The 20442-nt window shown below is 36.2% G+C and overlaps 1 protein-coding gene across 1 annotated transcript in view; it reads left to right on the top strand.

Moving 5' to 3' along the window:
* LOC113500238 overlaps positions 1-20442 on the top strand; it is a 28930-nt gene that overhangs the window by 8385 nt on the left and 103 nt on the right. Inside the window, exons 12-13 of the mRNA XM_026880945.1 lie at positions 201-262; positions 480-20431. Coding sequence (XP_026736746.1) covers positions 201-262; positions 480-20431 — 20014 coding nt within the window. The remainder of the gene's footprint in view (positions 1-200; positions 263-479; positions 20432-20442) is intronic.

Here is a 20442-nt window from a genome sequence, read left to right as displayed (position 1 = left end):
ATGAAAAGCTTAAACCCATTCTATTGAAATCCCTGACTCGAAAATACTGGACCCATTTGTTTTTTCTTTGTAGCTAAATATTTATTTGAAAGTTCATACTACGGTTTTAGTGTTACTGTTAAGCTTTTGAGTTTGACTGTTTCCCTGTAAGCACAGTCTCGTGTGTTCACTAGTATGTTGATTATGATTTACTTGCGCAGCCCCCGCTCCAAGCTTCTCCAGGTTCCTTGCGTCTATCGCTGGTCGTAGGACACCCGATAGTGTGAGTACTATTTGTAAAATGAATAAGAATGAGAATACGTTTAAATATATGTAGTTTTAAAAATAATGAATAGGTTTTTTGCGCTTGAGTAGAATATTTTTGGATATAATATAAGTCAGTTGTAGTTTTAGACTACAACAAATAGTTAAGCAGTGCAATAAGTTAAGCTTGTTTGTTACCCATTTACTATTAAAAACGAGCTTTTTTCCTCTCATAGGGATCAGAATCTCCTGAACCGCCGGAATCTCAGGATTCTCCGGAATCACCAGAATCGCCGGAATCACCGGAATCGGAGGAATATTGTTATTGCACAAAGTCCTCGCAATGCCCTTGTAAACCCCACGCATCCACTAGCACGTCTCTCTTCTACACGCAGTTAATCCAACCGCGGAAGTCTAGCTATTGCTCATGCTGTCCTGGAAGAGAAGATAAGTCCTCACAAAACCCTTGCCCTTGCGAACCAATAGACGATGAACCGGCAGACTGCTGCTGCGGGGAATGGGATGATAAACAATATTATGACCAAAGAATCGACGAAGAAATTGAAGAATGGCTCAGTGAAATTCCGGTTCTCAGCTCAGAGAGACCGGAACATAGAAGACGAAGGGATACACTAATGGGACTGTTGGGAATCGAATTGAAAAACTTGCCTGATGATGAAGATTTTGAAGAAAATGCCGTGAAGCTAATCACGACTTACGTCGATCAAATACCAATGTGGTTTCCTGGAGGTAAGAAAAAAGAACAAGATTTTAAAGATCAATTAGCTGAAAAACTCATTGATCAGATTTTAGATGTTCCAAGAAAACCTAATCGATTTAAGGATGCTGTTAAAAAGTCCTTTAAATTCGTAGATTTTAAATTTGATGATAAGGAGACTAAGGATGAAGTTATCAATAGTTTTGTTGATAAACTAAAGTCTCTCGCTGAGGACAGGCCTGAGAGCGACTCCCATTATAAAGAAAAAATAAAAAAGGAAATCCTTTTCATGTTAGAAGATATGCCTGTGGAAATGGATGGAGATAGACACGTCACATTTGCTATAATAGCTGACAGGTTAGCAGATGAAATTGTCAAAATACCTAAAAATGTTAATTTATCAGATGATAAAAATAAGTTAACAGATGAATTCAAAGAACAAATATCAAATTGGGTGCAAGAAATTGACGAAACCAAGGACCCTAAAGCAAGGGGAATAAGAAAATCTATATCAAGTTTAGCTAAAAAGTTAAACACATTACAGTCTCAAGGTGTAGATGATGATACCGTTGAAAAGATGCGTGAAGAAATGCACAAATTCATTACCGAAGTAGATTTAGCAGTTGATGCTGTCGATGAAGTTATTGATGATTTCGTGGAGCAATTAACGAATACCATTGAAACCAAAGAAGTAGAGGATTTAGATGACAATGAATTTAATGACCTTATATTCAGATGGTTTTTAAAAATACCAGGTGTATCTCATTTACATCCACGTATAATTCAAAAAGCTGGTCGGGATTTAATAAAGAAGATTAAAGATGTAAGAAACCAAGGTAACCTAGACTATGTCAATGATATTGTCGACTGTTTATTCAGTATTGGTCTCTCAGTTGACCCTGATATATTGGCAGTTCATGTCGAAAAACTCATGGAGATCCTTGACAATTGGCCAACCAAAAGAAAATACAGAGATCGTGCAAAACAAAACATCATTAATAATGCTCATAGTGTAATTGATTCTGCACCTATCACAAAAGAGAAAAAGAACGAACTTAAATCTAGGTTTGATAAAGAAATTGCCAATAACTTGGATACGTTACTGTTCGACGCTGAAAAAAAAGAACGAGAACATGTAAAGTATGACTTACTGAATAAAATTGACAACATAATTGATGAAAGTCGTATACCACCAGAGAAAAATGCAGATTTAAAAAGAAACATGAGCAGCACGTTAATGAAAAGTTTCGATAAAGCATTCCGTGGTCTAAAAAAGGGAGAAAATGACAAAGACTTAAAAAAAGTCCTAACTAAAACTGCAAATGAAGTTGTCAAAAGCTTTCCTATGGATGTAAAAGAGAAGAAAAATGTATTGAGTGAATTAAAGAATACTTTAGCAAAGCATATAAATAAACCGTTGCCACAACATTTAAAAGAAACAATTGGTGAAGAAATTAACGAAATTGTTGATCAAGCGCCGATTACACAAAGCCAAAAAGAAATGAGTCATTTAAAGGAAAGATTAGGAGAAACTGCTGCAAAAATATTGGATTCCATACCCGTTGCAAACACAAATGTAGGTGACATAGAGGAAGCAATATTGAAAAATATTAATGAGGCTATCGAAAAAGTTCCTTTGGATAAAGAAGAGAAAAAAATTCTGAAACAGAATATAGAGAACGTTCTCGCCGAAAACAGTAATAGAGGGTTGACAGAAGAATTAAAAGATAATATAACAGACGAAATTATGAACATAATCGATGAAGCGCCAATTGCTAAAGAAAAAAAGAATCTTTTAATGGACGAAGTCGGTAGCTCCCTGTCAAAAGATTTTGATAAAGCCATGGCACATCTGAAGACAGATATCGGTAAGGTAAAAACGAAAATGCTAACGGAACTTAATAAAACCATTGATAAATCACCGATTGACAGAGGCGGCAAGCTACATTTAAAAAATAAACTTAAGCAAATGCTGTCTAACAATTTAGATACATCGATCTCCGAGGATTTGAAGGAAACAATATTGGATGAAATTGCTAGCAAAGTTAACGATACAGTGCTGCCAGAAGAAAAGAAAGAAGTATTAAAAAAGAAATTGACTGACTCTATGGGAATCAAGTTATATAAGGCGCGTGACTCAAAATTTGGAATCCAGGTTAAAGACAACGTAGAAAAGGATGTGGCAAAATTTCTTGACGAATTGCCGTTATCTGCAGAACAAAAAGAGGAACTTAAAGAAAAATTGAAAGACAAGTTAAACGAAAAAGTAGGAGATACGATATCGAACGTGAAAGGTACTATTCAAGATGATATCCAAAATATTTTGGAATCCTCATCAATCCCCATTGATGAGCGTGATGAATTGAAAAGGAAGTTAGCTGAAGTCTTAAATAATGATTTGGATGAATCAGTTAAAAAGAAGAAGAAAGTTGACGATTTAAAAATTAAATTAACAAAAGACGTAGGTAAAGTAATTGATCAATTACCTCTTGACGCCACCGACAAGAAGCAGTTGAAAAGTAATGTCAAAGATATGCTTTCTGAGAAATTGTACAAACCATTAACCGATGAGGTGAAAGAAAGTATCAATGATGATATTCTCGACATTGTGGATGACGATTCAATTCCTGACGAAATTAAAGATCAAATGTCAAATATCATTAAGAAAGATTTAGAACAACTGCCGAAGCAAGGAAAAAACATAGCATATGTTAAAGATGCAATAGCCAATGATATGGAAAATATTATAGAAAACCTTAATATACCTAGATTAAAAAAGAATCAATTAGCGGAACAAATAAAAAATGCGTTGAATGAAAATTTGGACCGTCCAGTATCTGTTAAGATAAAAGAAACAATAAAAAAAGAATTAAACAACATGGTAGATGGTAACGCATTGATTCCAGAGGAAGCTAAATCTGATGTAAAAGATCAATTAGCTAATATAGTTGGCAAGAATTTTGATTTTATGCCTTTACGAGGTACAGGTAAAGGTGTTATTAAACAATCTATACTAACTGATATAGACAAAGCTATGGATAAATTAGGCATTGAGCCGGCAAACAAAGAAGACTTGAAAAAAAAATTCGACGAAACACTTTCTAAAAATATTCATAAGCCAATAAATGATGAAGTCAAGCAACAATTAAAACTTGACATCAATGACATCATTAATCAAACCAACTTAAGCGATGACGTGAAGAAAAATATGCAAACGTTGATTGAAATGTCGATTGCAAAAGATTTGGAAGAAATGGTGGCTCAGGGAAAAGACCCAAAGCAGATAGAAGAAGCCGTAAAAAAGAAAGTTGCCAAAATTATTGAAAAGACACCTATGTCTACTGATAAAAGAAAAGAATTGGAAAAGAAAATTGAAGCCGCATTCACGGAAAACGTCATTCAACCGCTATTAGACCAGGCAGAAGAAAAAGTCAAAGAAGAATTAGGAAAGAATATTGAACAGTCCGGAATCTCAAGTCAACAGAAAGGGGAATTGAATGAACAAGTTGAAAAGGCTGTGGTTAAAAACTTTAAAGATGTAGAAACGCGCATCCAAGAGCAAACAAAGGTTAAAGATAATATTTTAAAAGGACTGGAAGCTTCCATCGATCAATCACCTATATCAGAAGATGAAAAAGAGGAATTAAAAAAACAATTACGTGATAAAGCAGCTGACATTTTAAGTAAACCACTGACTGATGATGTTGAAAAAATTCTAAAACTCGAGACGGCTAAAGTTCTTGATGAGGTGCCGTTATCGCCAGAAGAAAAAGTCAAGATTAAAGAGCAGTTGGCCGATTTGGTTGAAGAGCAAATTAACTCCTTACGTGATGAGCTTTCAGATAAGGAAGAAATATCAAAAGTAACTGAAGAAAAACAGAAACTCAAAGAAGTTAGTGTAGAGAAGAATATGATGCAGGAGTTTCAGACTGCTATCGAAGACTCGTCTATACCAGAAGACAAAAAAGGAGCTATTAAAGCTAAATTAAAAAAAGTTGTAACTATGTTTTTTAAAGAACCACAATCACAGGGTTCTCCAAATACAATGAAAGATCGTGTATCTAGCGTGCTTGAAGAAACATCATTAGACTCCGATCAGAAAAATGAATTGGAAAAAGAATTAAATTCCATTATAGATAAAAATTTGACTGCATTCCTAAGCAAAGAAATAGAAAAGGGAAATAAACAAGTAAAAGAATCGGCTATATCCGCTCGGGATAACATTTTGATGGGAATCAACACAATATTGGAAAAATCATCAATAAGTCAAGAAATGAAGGAAGAAGTATTAAAACCAATGAGGGAGTTGACTAATGATGTTTTCAGCAATCCCTTTTCAGATAGTGCACCCAACATCATCAAGGACGGAATCAACAAAATTATTCAAGAGTCATCAATACCCACAGATCAACAAAAATTGTTGAAAAATCAGTTAATGAGTATGATTGACGACAACGTAGACACAGTGTTATGCGAAAATAAAAAACTAGAAGAAGCTAAACACAAACTTATTCAAGGCTATGAACTTCACGCCCGAAACAGCCTTTTGACGGGAATTGAAACTACCATCGAGGAAGCACCCCTAGCTAAGGATGAAAAAATAGAACTGACAACACAGTTAAAAGTTATGACGGATGAAGTTTTTCAGCAACCTTTCACGGATGGTGTCAGAGACTTGATTAAGGATGGTATAAATAATATTCTTAATGAAGCAGCTATACCTCAGAACAGACGGGATCAAATTATGACCGAACTATCTGACAAGGTTGACGATGCAATAGAAACTTTACAAGACAGTAAAAGTCAACTAGAGTCGAATCAATTACAAGACTTTCAGATTCAAGCAGAAAATACGATATTGGAAGGAATAAAAACAACAATTGAGAAAGCATCAATACCTAACGAGCAAAAAATGGAACTGATTAAGCAACTACAAGACTTGACAAATGACACATTTGTGCAATCAGTAGGATATGGGGTAGATGAGATTATTAAAAGCGGCATAAGCGATATCATTGATAAATTACCTTTATCTAAAAACAAGAAAAATGAAATCAGGTCTGACTTAAATACCATGGTTGATAAAAATATACAATTAATTCGAGAAGAACTCAAAAAAGAAGAATTAGAAGACGTGAAAAAATTTGAGGATATTGCACTTGACAGAATTATAGAAGGAATTGAGTCAACTATTGAAGAAACTCCCCTGTCTATAGAAAACAAAACAGAATTAATAACAAAATTAAAACATATGACGGATGATGTTTTCAAACAACCAATCAGTGATGGCGCTCGAGACACAATCAAACATGGCATAACGAATATTCTTGATAAATCCACGATTTCTGAAGATAGAAAGGAATTGATCAAGGCCGACTTGAATGACGTAGTAGACGAAAACATAGAAGCATTGCGTGATAACATTAAAACCATTATCACTAAACCAACTGTGAAACCTAAAGAAGTAGATGAGGCTGAAATTAAAAATAACATTTTACAGGGCATTGATCATACTATTGAACACAAAATAAGCTCTCCTAAAACTAGAAATCAGATCCAAAGACAAATTAACGAAATGGCAACAGATCTATTTCAAAATCCGCTTACTGAAGATGTCGTAGATGCCGTCAGGGATGGAATTATTAACATAGTTGACGACAGTTCCCTGGAAAAACGTAAAAAAAATGAAATAAAAGATGAATTGGTTGACGTTGTAGACGAAAACATAGAAATGTTGAAGGATAGTCTCAAAGAGAAAGAAACAAGGAAAGTAAAGGAGTTAGAGGAGAATGTACACGTTAACATCATGCATGGTATGTCAGCGGCAGTAGAAAATGCACCGATTTCTGAAAAGAAAAAGAAACAATTCACGAAACTTTTGCAGGATATGACAGATGACATATTTAAACAACCATTTGTTGGTGATCTTCGAGGAGCTTTACTAAAAGGAACTAACAAAGCCTTAGATGAAATGCCGTTAACTGAAGAAATAAAAAATCAATTGAAATCCGAATTAGTTCAAGTAATCGAAGCAAATGTTGAATCTTACGAATCCGATAAACAAGCTATTAAAGCTAGTACGCCTTTGAAGAAAATAGATGCAGCAGAATTAAGCTATGAACCCGAAATAGAAGTTGACGAAAGTGAAGTAAGAACAAATATTTTACAAGATTTGGATAGGAAAATAGAGCAAACATTAAAACCTGATGAGGAAAGAACAGAAATACAACAAAAGGTAAAAGAAATGGCGACTGAGCAATTAAAAAAACCACTTGACGATGACGTAGTTGATGCCGTCAAGGTCGGTATTAACCAAATACTTGACAATACCTCACTGTACCAAGGTAAAAAGAACTATATTAAAGAAGAGCTAGCTGAAGTAGTAGAAGGTAATATTGACATTTTACGTGATAATCTTATTAAAAAGGAAGAAAAGCAAATTAAAGAACTAGAAACACGGGTGCACGATAAAATTATGGAAGGTATTTCAAATACTATAGACAAGGCACCAATTTCGCCCAAGAAGAAGAAATTATTAATGAAGCTGCTTAATGAAATGGCTGACGAGATCTTTAAGCAACCTCTAACTGGAGACCTAAGAGAAGATATCATGGAGGGTATGAATAAAACTCTTGACGAAATGCCGTTGGATCTAGAGCTAAGGAGTAGGTTAAAATCAGAATTAACCCTGTTGATTGACCAAAACTGTGATAATTTTGAAACTGAAAAGGAAAATATAATTACCCACGCACCTTTCAAGCACTTAGATGTGATAAGACCAGAAAGAGAAGTTGATGAAGGCGAAATTAAATCAAAAATTTTAAAGGCAATGGATCAGGAAATTGAACATAAGTTAAAATCTGATGAGAATAAAAATGAGATTCAACAAAAACTCAAACAGATGGCTACCGAGGAATTCCAGAAGCCGCTCAATGATGATGCGGTTGAAGCTGTCAAAGATGGTATAGACGATATTCTTTATGAAGTTTCAATACCTGAAGGCAAAAAAAAGGAAATTAAAAACGACTTGACCGGAATAGTTGAAAGCAATATTAATATCTTACGTAATAACCTTGTAAAAAAAGAAGAAAAACAAATCAAAGAATTGGAAATAAAAGTACATGATAAAATGTTGGAAGGAATCGCAAATACTATAGACAAGGCCCCGATTTCGCCTAAAAAGAAGAAACTATTAATGAAGCTACTTAATGAAATGGCAGACGACATTTTCAAACAACCGCTGACTGGAGATCTTAGGGAAGATATGAAGGATGGAATGAATAAAACCCTTGATGAAATGCCGTTGGATTTAGAGTTAAAATCTAGATTAAGGTCTGAATTAGCACTTCTGATTGATGAGAACGTTAACTCTTATGAAGCTGAAAGGGAAGACATAATTGCTCACACACCTTTTAAGCACGTAGATAACTTAAGACGGGAAAAAGAGGTTACAGAGGATGATGTTAAATCTAAAATTCTGAAGGGAATGGATAAGAGAATTGAACAAAACCTGAAACCCGATGAGGATAGAGCAGAAATACAAAAAAAGGTAAAGGATATGGCCACAGAGCAATTTTTAAAACCTCTCGATGACAGTGCCATCGAATATGTCAAAGACGGTATTGACCATATTCTTGACGATACGTCGTTATCTCAAGGTAAAAAGTATGCTATCAAACATGAACTGAACGATGTTGTTGAAAGTAATATTAACATTTTACGGGATAATCTGATTAAAAAAGAAGAACAGCAAATTAAGGAATTAGAAATAAAAGTACACGACAAGATTATGGAAGGGATCTCAGATACTATAGAAAAGGCATCGATTTCGCCTAAGAAAAAAAGACTATTAAAAAAACTGCTTAATGAAATGGCTGATGAGCTCTTCAAACAATCGCTGACAGGTGATCTAAGAGGCGAAATGAAAGATGGAATGAAGAGAGCTCTAGACGAAATGCCCATGGATCAGTTGATGAGGACTAAATTAAAGTCTGAATTATCACTATTAATTGATCAGAATATTGATAACTTTGAAGCAGAAAGAGAAGACATACTTACACATGCACCTTTTAAACACGTCGAACATTTAGGAACGGAAAATGATTTTGATGAAAATGAAATCAAATCCAATATTCTGAAAGGCATAGACAAGAAAATTGAACAGAAAGTTAAACCTGATGAAAACAGAACTGAAATCCAACAAAAAATCAAACAGATGGCCACTGAGCAATTCCGAAACCCACTTGACGACAGTGCAGTTGAAGCCGTCAAACACGGAATTGAAGATATCATCGATCATACCTCTTTGTCTCAAACTAAAAAGAACGAGATCAAAAATGACTTGGCTGAAATCGTTGACAGTAACATCAATATTTTACGAGATCAAGTGATTAAAAAAGAGGAAAAGCAAATAAAGAAATTGGAAAATAAAATTCACGACCAAATCGTGGAAGGAATCTCAAACACCATAGACCATGCACCAATCGCACCTAAGACTAAGAGACAGCTCGTCAAACCCTTGAATGAGATGGCTGACGAGATTTTCAAACAACCGTTGACCGATGATCTTAGGGACGAAATGAAGCAAGAAATGAATCGAACTCTTGACGAAGTGCCGTTGGATCAAGGGATAAGTACCAAGATAAGGACCGAACTGGAACATATCATTGATGAGAATGTTGACTCTCTTGAAGCCGAACGGGAAGACATCATTGCACACACACCTTTCAAACATGAAGACAAAATGAGACCGGAAAGAGAAGTTACAGAAAACGAGATAAAATCTAAAATTCTAAAAGACATGGATAAGGAAATTGAACAAAAAGTGAAACCCGGTGAACACAGAGCCGAAATTCAACAACAACTGAAACAGATGGCCACTGAGCAATTTCAAAACCCACTCGACGACAGTGCAATTGAAGCCGTCAAACACGGAATCGAAGATGTCATCGATCATACCTCTTTGTCTCAAACTAAAAAGAACGAGATCAAAAATGACTTGGCTGAAATCGTTGACAGTGACATCAACATTTTACGAGATCAAGTGATTAAAAATGAAGAAAAACAAATAAAGGCACTGGAAAATAAAATTCATGACCAAATCGTGGAAGGAATCTCAAACACCATAGACCATGCACCAATCGCACCTAAGACTAAGAGACAGCTCGTCAAACCCTTGAATGAGATGGCTGACGAGATTTTCAAACAACCGTTGACCGATGATCTTAGGGACGAAATGAAGCAAGAAATGAATAGAACTCTTGATGAAGTGCCGTTGGATCAAGGGATAAGTACCAAGATAAGGACCGAACTGGAACATATCATTGATGAGAATGTTGACTCTCTTGAAGCCGAACGGGAAGACATCATTGCACACACACCTTTCAAACATGAAGACAAAATGAGACCGGAAAGAGAAGTTACAGAAAACGAGATAAAATCTAAAATTCTAAAAGACATGGATAAGGAAATTGAACGAAAAGTGAAACCCGGTGAACACAGAGCTGAAATTCAACAACAACTGAAACAGATGGCCACAGAGCAATTTCAAAACCCACTCGACGATAGTGCAGTTGAAGCCGTCAAACACGGAATCGAAGATGTCATCGATCATACCTCTTTGTCTCAAACTAAAAAGAACGAGATCAAAAATGACTTGGCTGAAATCGTTGACAGTGACATCAACATTTTACGAGATCAAGTGATTAAAAATGAAGAAAAACAAATAAAGGCATTGGAAAATAAAATTCACGACCAAATCGTGGAAGGAATCTCAAACACCATAGACCATGCACCAATCGCACCTAAGACTAAGAGACAGCTCGTCAAACCCTTGAATGAGATGGCTGACGAGATTTTCAAACAACCGTTGACCGATGATCTTAGGGACGAAATGAAGCAAGAAATGAATCGAACTCTTGACGAAGTGCCGTTGGATCAAGGGATAAGTACCAAGATAAGGACCGAACTGGAACATATCATTGATGAGAATGTTGACTCTCTTGAAGCCGAACGGGAAGACATCATTGCACACACACCTTTCAAACATGAAGACAAAATGAGACCGGAAAGAGAAGTTACAGAAAACGAGATAAAATCTAAAATTCTAAAAGACATGGATAAGGAAATTGAACGAAAAGTGAAACCCGGTGAACACAGAGCTGAAATTCAACAACAACTGAAACAGATGGCCACTGAGCAATTTCAAAACCCACTCGACGACAGTGCAATTGAAGCCGTCAAACACGGAATCGAAGATGTCATCGATCATACCTCTTTGTCTCAAACTAAAAAGAACGAGATCAAAAATGACTTGGCTGAAATCGTTGACAGTGACATCAACATTTTACGAGATCAAGTGATTAAAAACGAAGAAAAACAAATAAAGGCATTGGAAAATAAAATTCACGACCAAATCGTGGAAGGAATCTCAAACACCATAGACCATGCACCAATCGCACCTAAGACTAAGAGACAGCTCGTCAAACCCTTGAATGAGATGGCTGACGAGATTTTCAAACAACCGTTGACCGATGATCTTAGGGACGAAATGAAGCAAGAAATGAATCGAACTCTTGACGAAGTGCCGTTGGATCAAGGGATAAGTACCAAGATAAGGAACGAACTGGAACACATCATTGATGAGAATGTTGACTCTCTTGAAGCCGAACGGGAAGACATCATTGCACACACACCTTTCAAACATGAAGACAAAATGAGACCGGAAAGAGAAGTTACAGAAAACGAGATAAAATCTAAAATTCTAAAAGACATGGATAAGGAAATTGAACAAAAAGTGAAACCCGGTGAACACAGAGCCGAAATTCAACAACAACTGAAACAGATGGCCACTGAGCAATTTCAAAACCCACTCGACGATAGTGCAGTTGAAGCCGTCAAACACGGAATCGAAGATGTCATCGATCATACCTCTTTGTCTCAAACTAAAAAGAACGAGATCAAAAATGACTTGGCTGAAATCGTTGACAGTGACATTAACATTTTACGAGATCAAGTGATTAAAAACGAAGAAAAACAAATAAAGGCATTGGAAAATAAAATTCACGACCAAATCGTGGAAGGAATCTCAAACACCATAGACCATGCACCAATCGCACCTAAGACTAAGAGACAGCTCGTCAAACCCTTGAATGAGATGGCTGACGAGATTTTCAAACAACCGTTGACCGATGATCTTAGGGACGAAATGAAGCAAGAAATGAATCGAACTCTTGACGAAGTGCCGTTGGATCAAGGGATAAGTACCAAGATAAGGACCGAACTGGAACATATCATTGATGAGAATGTTGACTCTCTTGAAGCCGAACGGGAAGACATCATTGCACACACACCTTTCAAACATGAAGACAAAATGAGACCGGAAAGAGAAGTTACAGAAAACGAGATAAAATCTAAAATTCTAAAAGACATGGATAAGGAAATTGAACGAAAAGTGAAACCCGGTGAACACAGAGCTGAAATTCAACAACAACTGAAACAGATGGCCACAGAGCAATTTCAAAACCCACTCGACGATAGTGCAGTTGAAGCCGTCAAACACGGAATCGAAGATGTCATCGATCATACCTCTTTGTCTCAAACTAAAAAGAACGAGATCAAAAATGACTTGGCTGAAATCGTTGACAGTGACATCAACATTTTACGAGATCAAGTGATTAAAAATGAAGAAAAACAAATAAAGGCATTGGAAAATAAAATTCATGACCAAATCGTGGAAGGAATCTCAAACACCATAGATCATGCACCAATCGCACCTAAGACTAAGAGACAGCTCGTCAAACCCTTGAATGAGATGGCTGACGAGATTTTCAAACAACCGTTGACCGATGATCTTAGGGACGAAATGAAGCAAGAAATGAATCGAACTCTTGACGAAGTGCCGTTGGATCAAGGGATAAGTACCAAGATAAGGACCGAACTGGAACATATCATTGATGAGAATGTTGACTCTCTTGAAGCCGAACGGGAATACATCATTGCACACACACCTTTCAAACATGAAGACAAAATGAGACCGGAAAGAGAAGTTACAGAAAGCGAGATAAAATCTAAAATTCTAAAAGACATGGATAAGGAAATTGAACAAAAAGTGAAACCCGGTGAACACAGAGCTGAAATTCAACAACAACTGAAACAGATGGCCACTGAGCAATTTCAAAACCCACTCGACGATAGTGCAGTTGAAGCCGTCAAACACGGAATCGAAGATGTCATCGATCATACCTCTTTGTCTCAAACTAAAAAGAACGAGATCAAAAATGACTTGGCTGAAATCGTTGACAGTGACATCAACATTTTACGAGATCAAGTGATTAAAAATGAAGAAAAACAAATAAAGGCATTGGAAAATAAAATTCATGACCAAATCGTGGAAGGAATCTCAAACACCATAGATCATGCACCAATCGCACCTAAGACTAAGAGACAGCTCGTCAAACCCTTGAATGAGATGGCTGACGAGATTTTCAAACAACCGTTGACCGATGATCTTAGGGACGAAATGAAGCAAGAAATGAATCGAACTCTTGACGAAGTGCCGTTGGATCAAGGGATAAGTACCAAGATAAGGACCGAACTGGAACATATCATTGATGAGAATGTTGACTCTCTTGAAGCCGAACGGGAAGACATCATTGCACACACACCTTTCAAACATGAAGACAAAATGAGACCGGAAAAGGAGGTTACTGAAGCAGATATTAAATCTAAAATCCTTAAGGGGATGAATAGGAAACTTGAACAAAAATTAAAACCTGATGAGGACAGAGCTGCAATCCAACACAAAATAAGACAGATGGCATCCGAGCAATTTCAAAACCACCTCAACGATAGTGCAGTTGAAGCTGTCAAAGAGGGTATTGACCACATTCTTGATGATACATCTTTATCTCAAGGTAAAAAGAACGAAATTAAGAACGATCTTACTAATGTAGTCGACAACAATATTAAAATTCTACGTGATAACCTTATAAAAAAGGAAGAAAAACAAATAAAGGAATTGGAGATCAAAGTGCACGATAAAATTATGGAAGGTGTCACAAAAACCATTGACAATGCAAATATATCACCAAAGAAAAAAAGACAATTAAAGAAACTTTTGAATGAAATGGCTGATGAAATTTTCAAACAGCCGTTGACTGGCGATCTTAGGGAAGACATGCTTGATGGAATGAATAGAACTCTCGACGAAATGCCTATGGATATTGAGCTAAAAAATAGATTAAAATCAGAATTAACCCTGATGATTGGTGAAAATGCTGACTTTTTCGAAAACCAAAAACAATATATAATAGACAACACACCATTTAAGCATTCAGATACAAATCTTGAAAAACAAGTTAAAGAAAATATCTTACATGGAATTGATAAAAAAATTGATCAATCTTTGGAGCCCAATGAAAACAGAGCAGGGATCAAACATGATCTAAGGAAAATGGCAAATAAACATTTTCAACAACCACTAGATGAAAATGTCGTTGACGCAGTAAAAGACGGTATAAAAGTTGTAATCGATGCAACTACACTACCACAAACTAAAAAGAATAAAATAAGTAACGAATTGACATCATTAGTAGACGAAAATATTGATAATTACATAACCAATCTTAAAAAATCTGAAGAAAAAGAAATCGAGAAACTAGAATCCCAAGTTCATGGTGAGATCAAGCAAGATTTCGAAAATGCTGTGGAAAAAGCGCCGCTAGCGTCATACAAAAAGAAGCAGTTGGTGTCTGGCTTAGAAACCATGACTGATGATATTTTCAAAGAACCGTTGACTAGCGACGTTAAGGAACACATGATAAGCGGCCTGAATAAAACCCTTGATGATGTCCCTTTAAATCAAGGTATGAAAACCAAGTTGCAAACAGATTTAACCGATGTGATTGACAAAAATGTTGACTCATATGAAACTAAAAAGGAAGTTATTCAGAAAGGCAAAGCTTTTCGTAAAAGGAAGTTTAGTTACCATCCGACATATGCAAATGATGAATTTGAAGTTAAAAATAATATTCTGCAAGATGTTGATAAAAAAATCGAACAATCGCTAAAACCTCACGAACACAGGAGTGAGGTTCAAGAAAAGTTCCGAGAAATGGCAACCGAGCAATTCCAAAATCCGCTAGATGATAATGTTGTCGACGCCGTCAAAGAGGGGATAACTAATGTAGTCGATGGTACTTCTTTGCCCCTAAGCAAAAAAAAAGTAATGAAAAACGAGTTGACCGATATCGTTGATGTGAATGTTGATAGTTTTCGCGAAAATCTTAAGGACATGGAAGCAGAAAAACTCCAAGAAACGGAAAAAAATATGCAAGACCACATCATGCAAGGTATTGAAACTACAGTAGAAAAAGCCTCCCTACCTACATCAAAGAAAATGCAAGTGTTGAAGGGCCTAAAGGAAACCGCAAAAATTATTTTGGATCGACCATTGACAGGCAATTTCAAAGAAAACATGTTGGCAGGTCTTGGCAAAGCTCTAGACGAAATATCACTAAATCAGGAAATTAAAAACAACTTGAAATCTGAACTAAGCAATATGATCAACGATAATGTTAAATCATATGAATCTGATAAGAAAGCCATTGAAACTTCAGCTCCATTCAGAAAATTAGCTAAAATAAGAAGAAAAAGTTACATGCCGAAGAAGAAGACTGCAGATGAGAATGAAGTAAAGGAGAATATTTTACAAGACATTGAAGAAAAAATTGATCAATCCTTGGAAGGCCATGAATATCGAGACAAAGTCCAGCAGTTGCTTAGGGACATGGCGAAACAAAATTTAAATAAACCACTCGATGGAAGTGTTATTAATGCCGTTAAAGAAGGCATATCTGCTATACTTGACGACACTTCGCTATCACAAAGCAAGAAGAATGAAATAAAAAAAGAATTAGCTGGAATAGTCGACGACAATATCGAAAATTTTCGCGATGCTATCGAAGAGCAGAAAACAAAAGAAATGAAAGTATTAGAAAATAAAATGCGCGATGATATCATCCGTGATATTGAAGCCACGCTTGAAAAGGAACCGCTCTCTTCATATAAAAAAAAACAACTGATGTCAAGCTTGCAAAATATGGCCGAAGAGATTTTTAAAGAACCGTTGACAAGTGATTTTAAGGAGAAAATGTTAAGTGGATTAAATAGAACTCTCGACAGTGCACCACTAAATCAAGATATGAAAAATAAATTGAAGTCGGAATTATCTAATGTGATTGACAAGAATGTACAATCACATGAATCTGATCAAAGGACCATAACAGCATCGACTCCTTTTGGAGAGTTGGACAAAGTTAAGACTTACAACTACAGGCCAAGAAAAGCTGATAATGAAGGTGAAGTCAAGAACAATATTTTGCAGGACATTGAACGAAAAATTCAACAATCACTACAACCCAATGAATACAGAAACGACGTACAACGACGGATAAAAAAAATAGTAGCGGAAGAATTTAAAAAACCTTTAGATGATAACGTCGTTGACGCTGTTAAGAGTAGCATACTAAACTTGATCGAAAACACTCCTTTGCCACCAAATAAAAAAAAAGAATTGGAAAACGAAATAGCTGATATACTTGATGTAAATATTGATGTCTACCGTAAAACTTTAAAAGAAAATGAAGAAAAAGAAATAAGAGACTTAGAGAAAAATATTCATGATAATATAATGCAGGGCATTGAAACAACTTTGCAAAATGTACCATTGCCTACAGCAAAAAAGGAAAAAGTGATGAAAGATCTACTAGATACGGCAAAAAATATTTTGAAACAACCCTTACCAGGTGATGTATTTCAAGAAATGACAGATGGCCTAAACAGAGCCCTTGAACAAATGCCACTGACTCAGGATGAGAAAACAAATTTAAAATCTGCATTAAGTGACATGATTGAAGGAAATATTGAATCTTATCAGACTAAAACAGCGGAAATTAAAGCTAAAACACCATTTAAAAAAACTGAAAATGTAAGACCATACAGCTACAGGCCAAAAAAAGCAGCTAGTGAGGAAGAATTAAAAAATAATATCTTAATGGACATTGATAAAAAGATTGAAAAAGCCTTGAAACCTAATGAAAACAGAAGTGATGTTCAACAAAAGTTACGAAAAATAGCAACAAATTACTTTCAAAAACCTCTTGATAAAAATGTTTTAGACGAATTAAAAGGGGATATAGCCAAAGTACTTAAAGAAACTCCGTTACCCGAGAGCAGAAAACTTGAAATGCAAAACGAATTGGCTAAAATAATCGACGAAAATATTGATGACTTCCAAGACACTCTTAGAAGTGAAAAAGCGAATAAAATTAATGAATTGGAAAACAAATTGCACGATGATTTAATAGAAGGCATTGAAAACAGAGTACAAAAAACACAGCTGCCCTCAACGAAAAAGAAACAAGTGATGAAAGATTTGCAGAAAACTGCTGACAATATTTTGCAACATCCGTTCAGCGATAACATTCGAGAAGAAATTATCGATGGCTTCAACAAAGCCCTTGACGACATCCCAATTAACAAAGATGTAAAAAATAACTTGAAATCAGAATTGAGTCAGCTCATTGATCAAGCTGTCGATTCCTACGAATCTGATAAAGAAGCTATTCAATCTTCGATACCTTATCAACAACAAGACAAAGCTATGTACAACTACAGACCAAAAAAGGCTGATAGTGAAGCCGAAGTCAAAAACAACATATTGCAGGATGTGGATCTAAAAATTCAACAGTCGTTATTACCCGAGGAGAACAGAGCCGATGTACAAAAACAGTTCTGGAACATGGCAACAAAGGAATTCAATAAACCACTAAACGACAATGTAGTTTCCACCGTCAAAGACGGCATTGTCAATATTATAGAGGGCACACCCCTACCACAAAGTAAAAAAACCGAATTGGAAAACGAAATGAATGATATTGTTGACGTCAACATTGATGGCTTCCGCGTATTGCACCAAGAAAAGGAAGACAATCAAATCAAAGAACTAGAAACCAATGTTCATGATAATATCATACAGGGAATCGACAAGACCCTACAGAAAATACCACTCCCTCCATCGAAGAAGAAACAAGTTATGAAAGGTCTACAGGACACTGCAGAAAATATTCTAAAACAACCCATTACAGACGACCTTAGAGAACTCATGATAGAAGGTTTCCACAAAGCAATTGACGAAATGCCACTAACACAAGACGAAAAGAATACTTTGAAATCTGAACTGAGTGACATGGTTGTCAAAAACATTGAATCTTATGAAACTCAGAAGGCTGCGGTCAAAGCTTCGGCTCCACTTTCGAAGAAAGACGACATCAGAAGGTTTAGCTATAGACCAATCGAAGTCGATGAGAACGAAGTAAAAAGCAAAATTTTAGAGGACATCGATAGAAAAATTGAACGATCTTTAACACCACATGAGAATCGAGCAGAAATTCAACAAGAAATAAAAAACATGGCCACAAAAACATTTGAAAATCAGCTTAATGATGAAGTCGTAGACGCCGTCAAGGATGGTATAGTAAACATCATCGACAACACTTCTTTAACAGCGCAGAAGAAGAACGAAATAAAGCACGAATTAGCCGAAGTAGTTGACGAGCATATAGACGTCTTAGTAGGTAGTGTGAAAGATAAAGAACAAAATCAAATCAAGGAACTGGAAACAAACGTCCATGACAACATAATGCAGGGTATTGAAACAACCGTACAAAAAGCACCACTGTCTACTGCTAAGAAAAACCAAGTGATGAAAGGCTTACATCAAACAGCAAACGAGGTTATGAAACAACCATTGACTAGTGATTTCAAAGAAGACATGGTAAAAGGCTTCAATGAAACCCTCGATGGAATGCCGTTGGACCAAAACATTAAAAGCAATCTCAAATCAGAATTGACCGATATGGTCAGCGAAAACGTTGACTCCTATGAGACCAAAAAGGAGGCTATCAAAGCTAAGTCGCCCTTCAAGAATGATAGACGATGCAGCTTTATGCCAACAAAAGAAGTGGATGAGAATGAAACAAAGAACAACATATTATTAGGTATGGATAAGAAAGTTGATGAAACACTACTACCTGATGAAAATAAGACTGAAATAAAAAATGAACTGAGACAGATGGCTACAGAAGTATTTCAGGCCCCACTTACAACAGATACAGCAGACGCCGTCAAAAACTACATAGCTAGCATAGTCTATGACAGCAATCTGCCAGAAGAGACAAAACCCAAACTGATAGACGAACTAACCGACGTGGTTGACGAAAACATGGAAAAACTGCGTGCCAGTGACCGCGCGAAAGGTACGCGAGAAGATGGTAATAAATACGGGCAAACTAAAAGAAAAAGTGTTTCCAAAACAATGCCTCCAGGACAAGTGACAAAGAAAATCAGAGAGCCAGTATTGCCTGAAATAAAAGTTGACACGTCTTTGATGGAGGAACTCGAAGATGTGTTCGATAAGCAGGAATTAGATCCCAACCTCATAACGGGACTACAAGGAGATGTCATAAAAACGCTTGAAGATCTTGTAGTCAGGTCGGACGGTAACGACGAAGAAGCGAAATCCGCAGTTATAAATAAAATTATGCAAACCACAAATCTGTCTGAACAACAGGCCGATGAGTTAGCCACTGCACTCATCGGTAGAGCAAAAGAAATGAAACTTTTGGCTAAGACAAGCGATTCTGAAGAATACGACAGAGAAACTTTTGAAAAGTCATCAAAAGCACCGAATGGCAGAATAGCAGATTTGTCTGACAAAGAGTTTATGGATAGCCCTGAGTCACTATTGGTGAGCGATGAGAATGTCTATTTAATTGATGGTGTTCCATTTGACGCTGGCGACCAAGAGACAGTCGACGTTTACGGGATAAAAACTAAAGGCTTACCAGTATACAAACAACCAGCCCCAAGTGAAGGCGCTACATTACCAACTAAAGGAAACATTGATGACTTCCGTGCAAATGTCACAGACGAAGAAGCTAAACAAATCGATGAACTGGAAACAAAATTGCATGATTATTTAATACAGGGAATCGAGAATAGTGTGCAAAAGACTCAGCTGCCGTCTACGAAAAAGAAACAAGTGATGAAACGTTTGCAGGAAACAACTGACAATATTTTGCAACATCCGTTCAACGATAACATTCGAGAAGACATTATAGATGGCTTCAAAAAAGCCCTTGACGACATCCCAATTAACAAAGATGTAAAAAATAACTTGAAATCCGAATTAAGTCAGCTCATTGATCAAGCTGTTGATTCCTACGAATCTGATAAAGAAGCTATTAAATCTTCGATACCGTATAAACAACAAGACAAAGCTATGTACAACTACAGACCAAAAAAGGCTGATAGTGAAGCCGAAGTCAAAAACAACATATTGCAGGATGTGGATCTAAAAATTCAACAGTCGTTATTACCCGAGGAGAACAGAGCCGATGTGCAAAAACAGTTTTGGAACA

This window comes from Trichoplusia ni, chromosome 13, assembly GCF_003590095.1.
Source record: "Trichoplusia ni isolate ovarian cell line Hi5 chromosome 13, tn1, whole genome shotgun sequence".
In the NCBI taxonomy this organism is placed as follows: domain Eukaryota; kingdom Metazoa; phylum Arthropoda; class Insecta; order Lepidoptera; family Noctuidae; genus Trichoplusia; species Trichoplusia ni.
The sequence above is the reverse complement of the archived record's forward strand: the minus strand, read 5'-3'. Positions and strand labels throughout refer to the sequence as shown.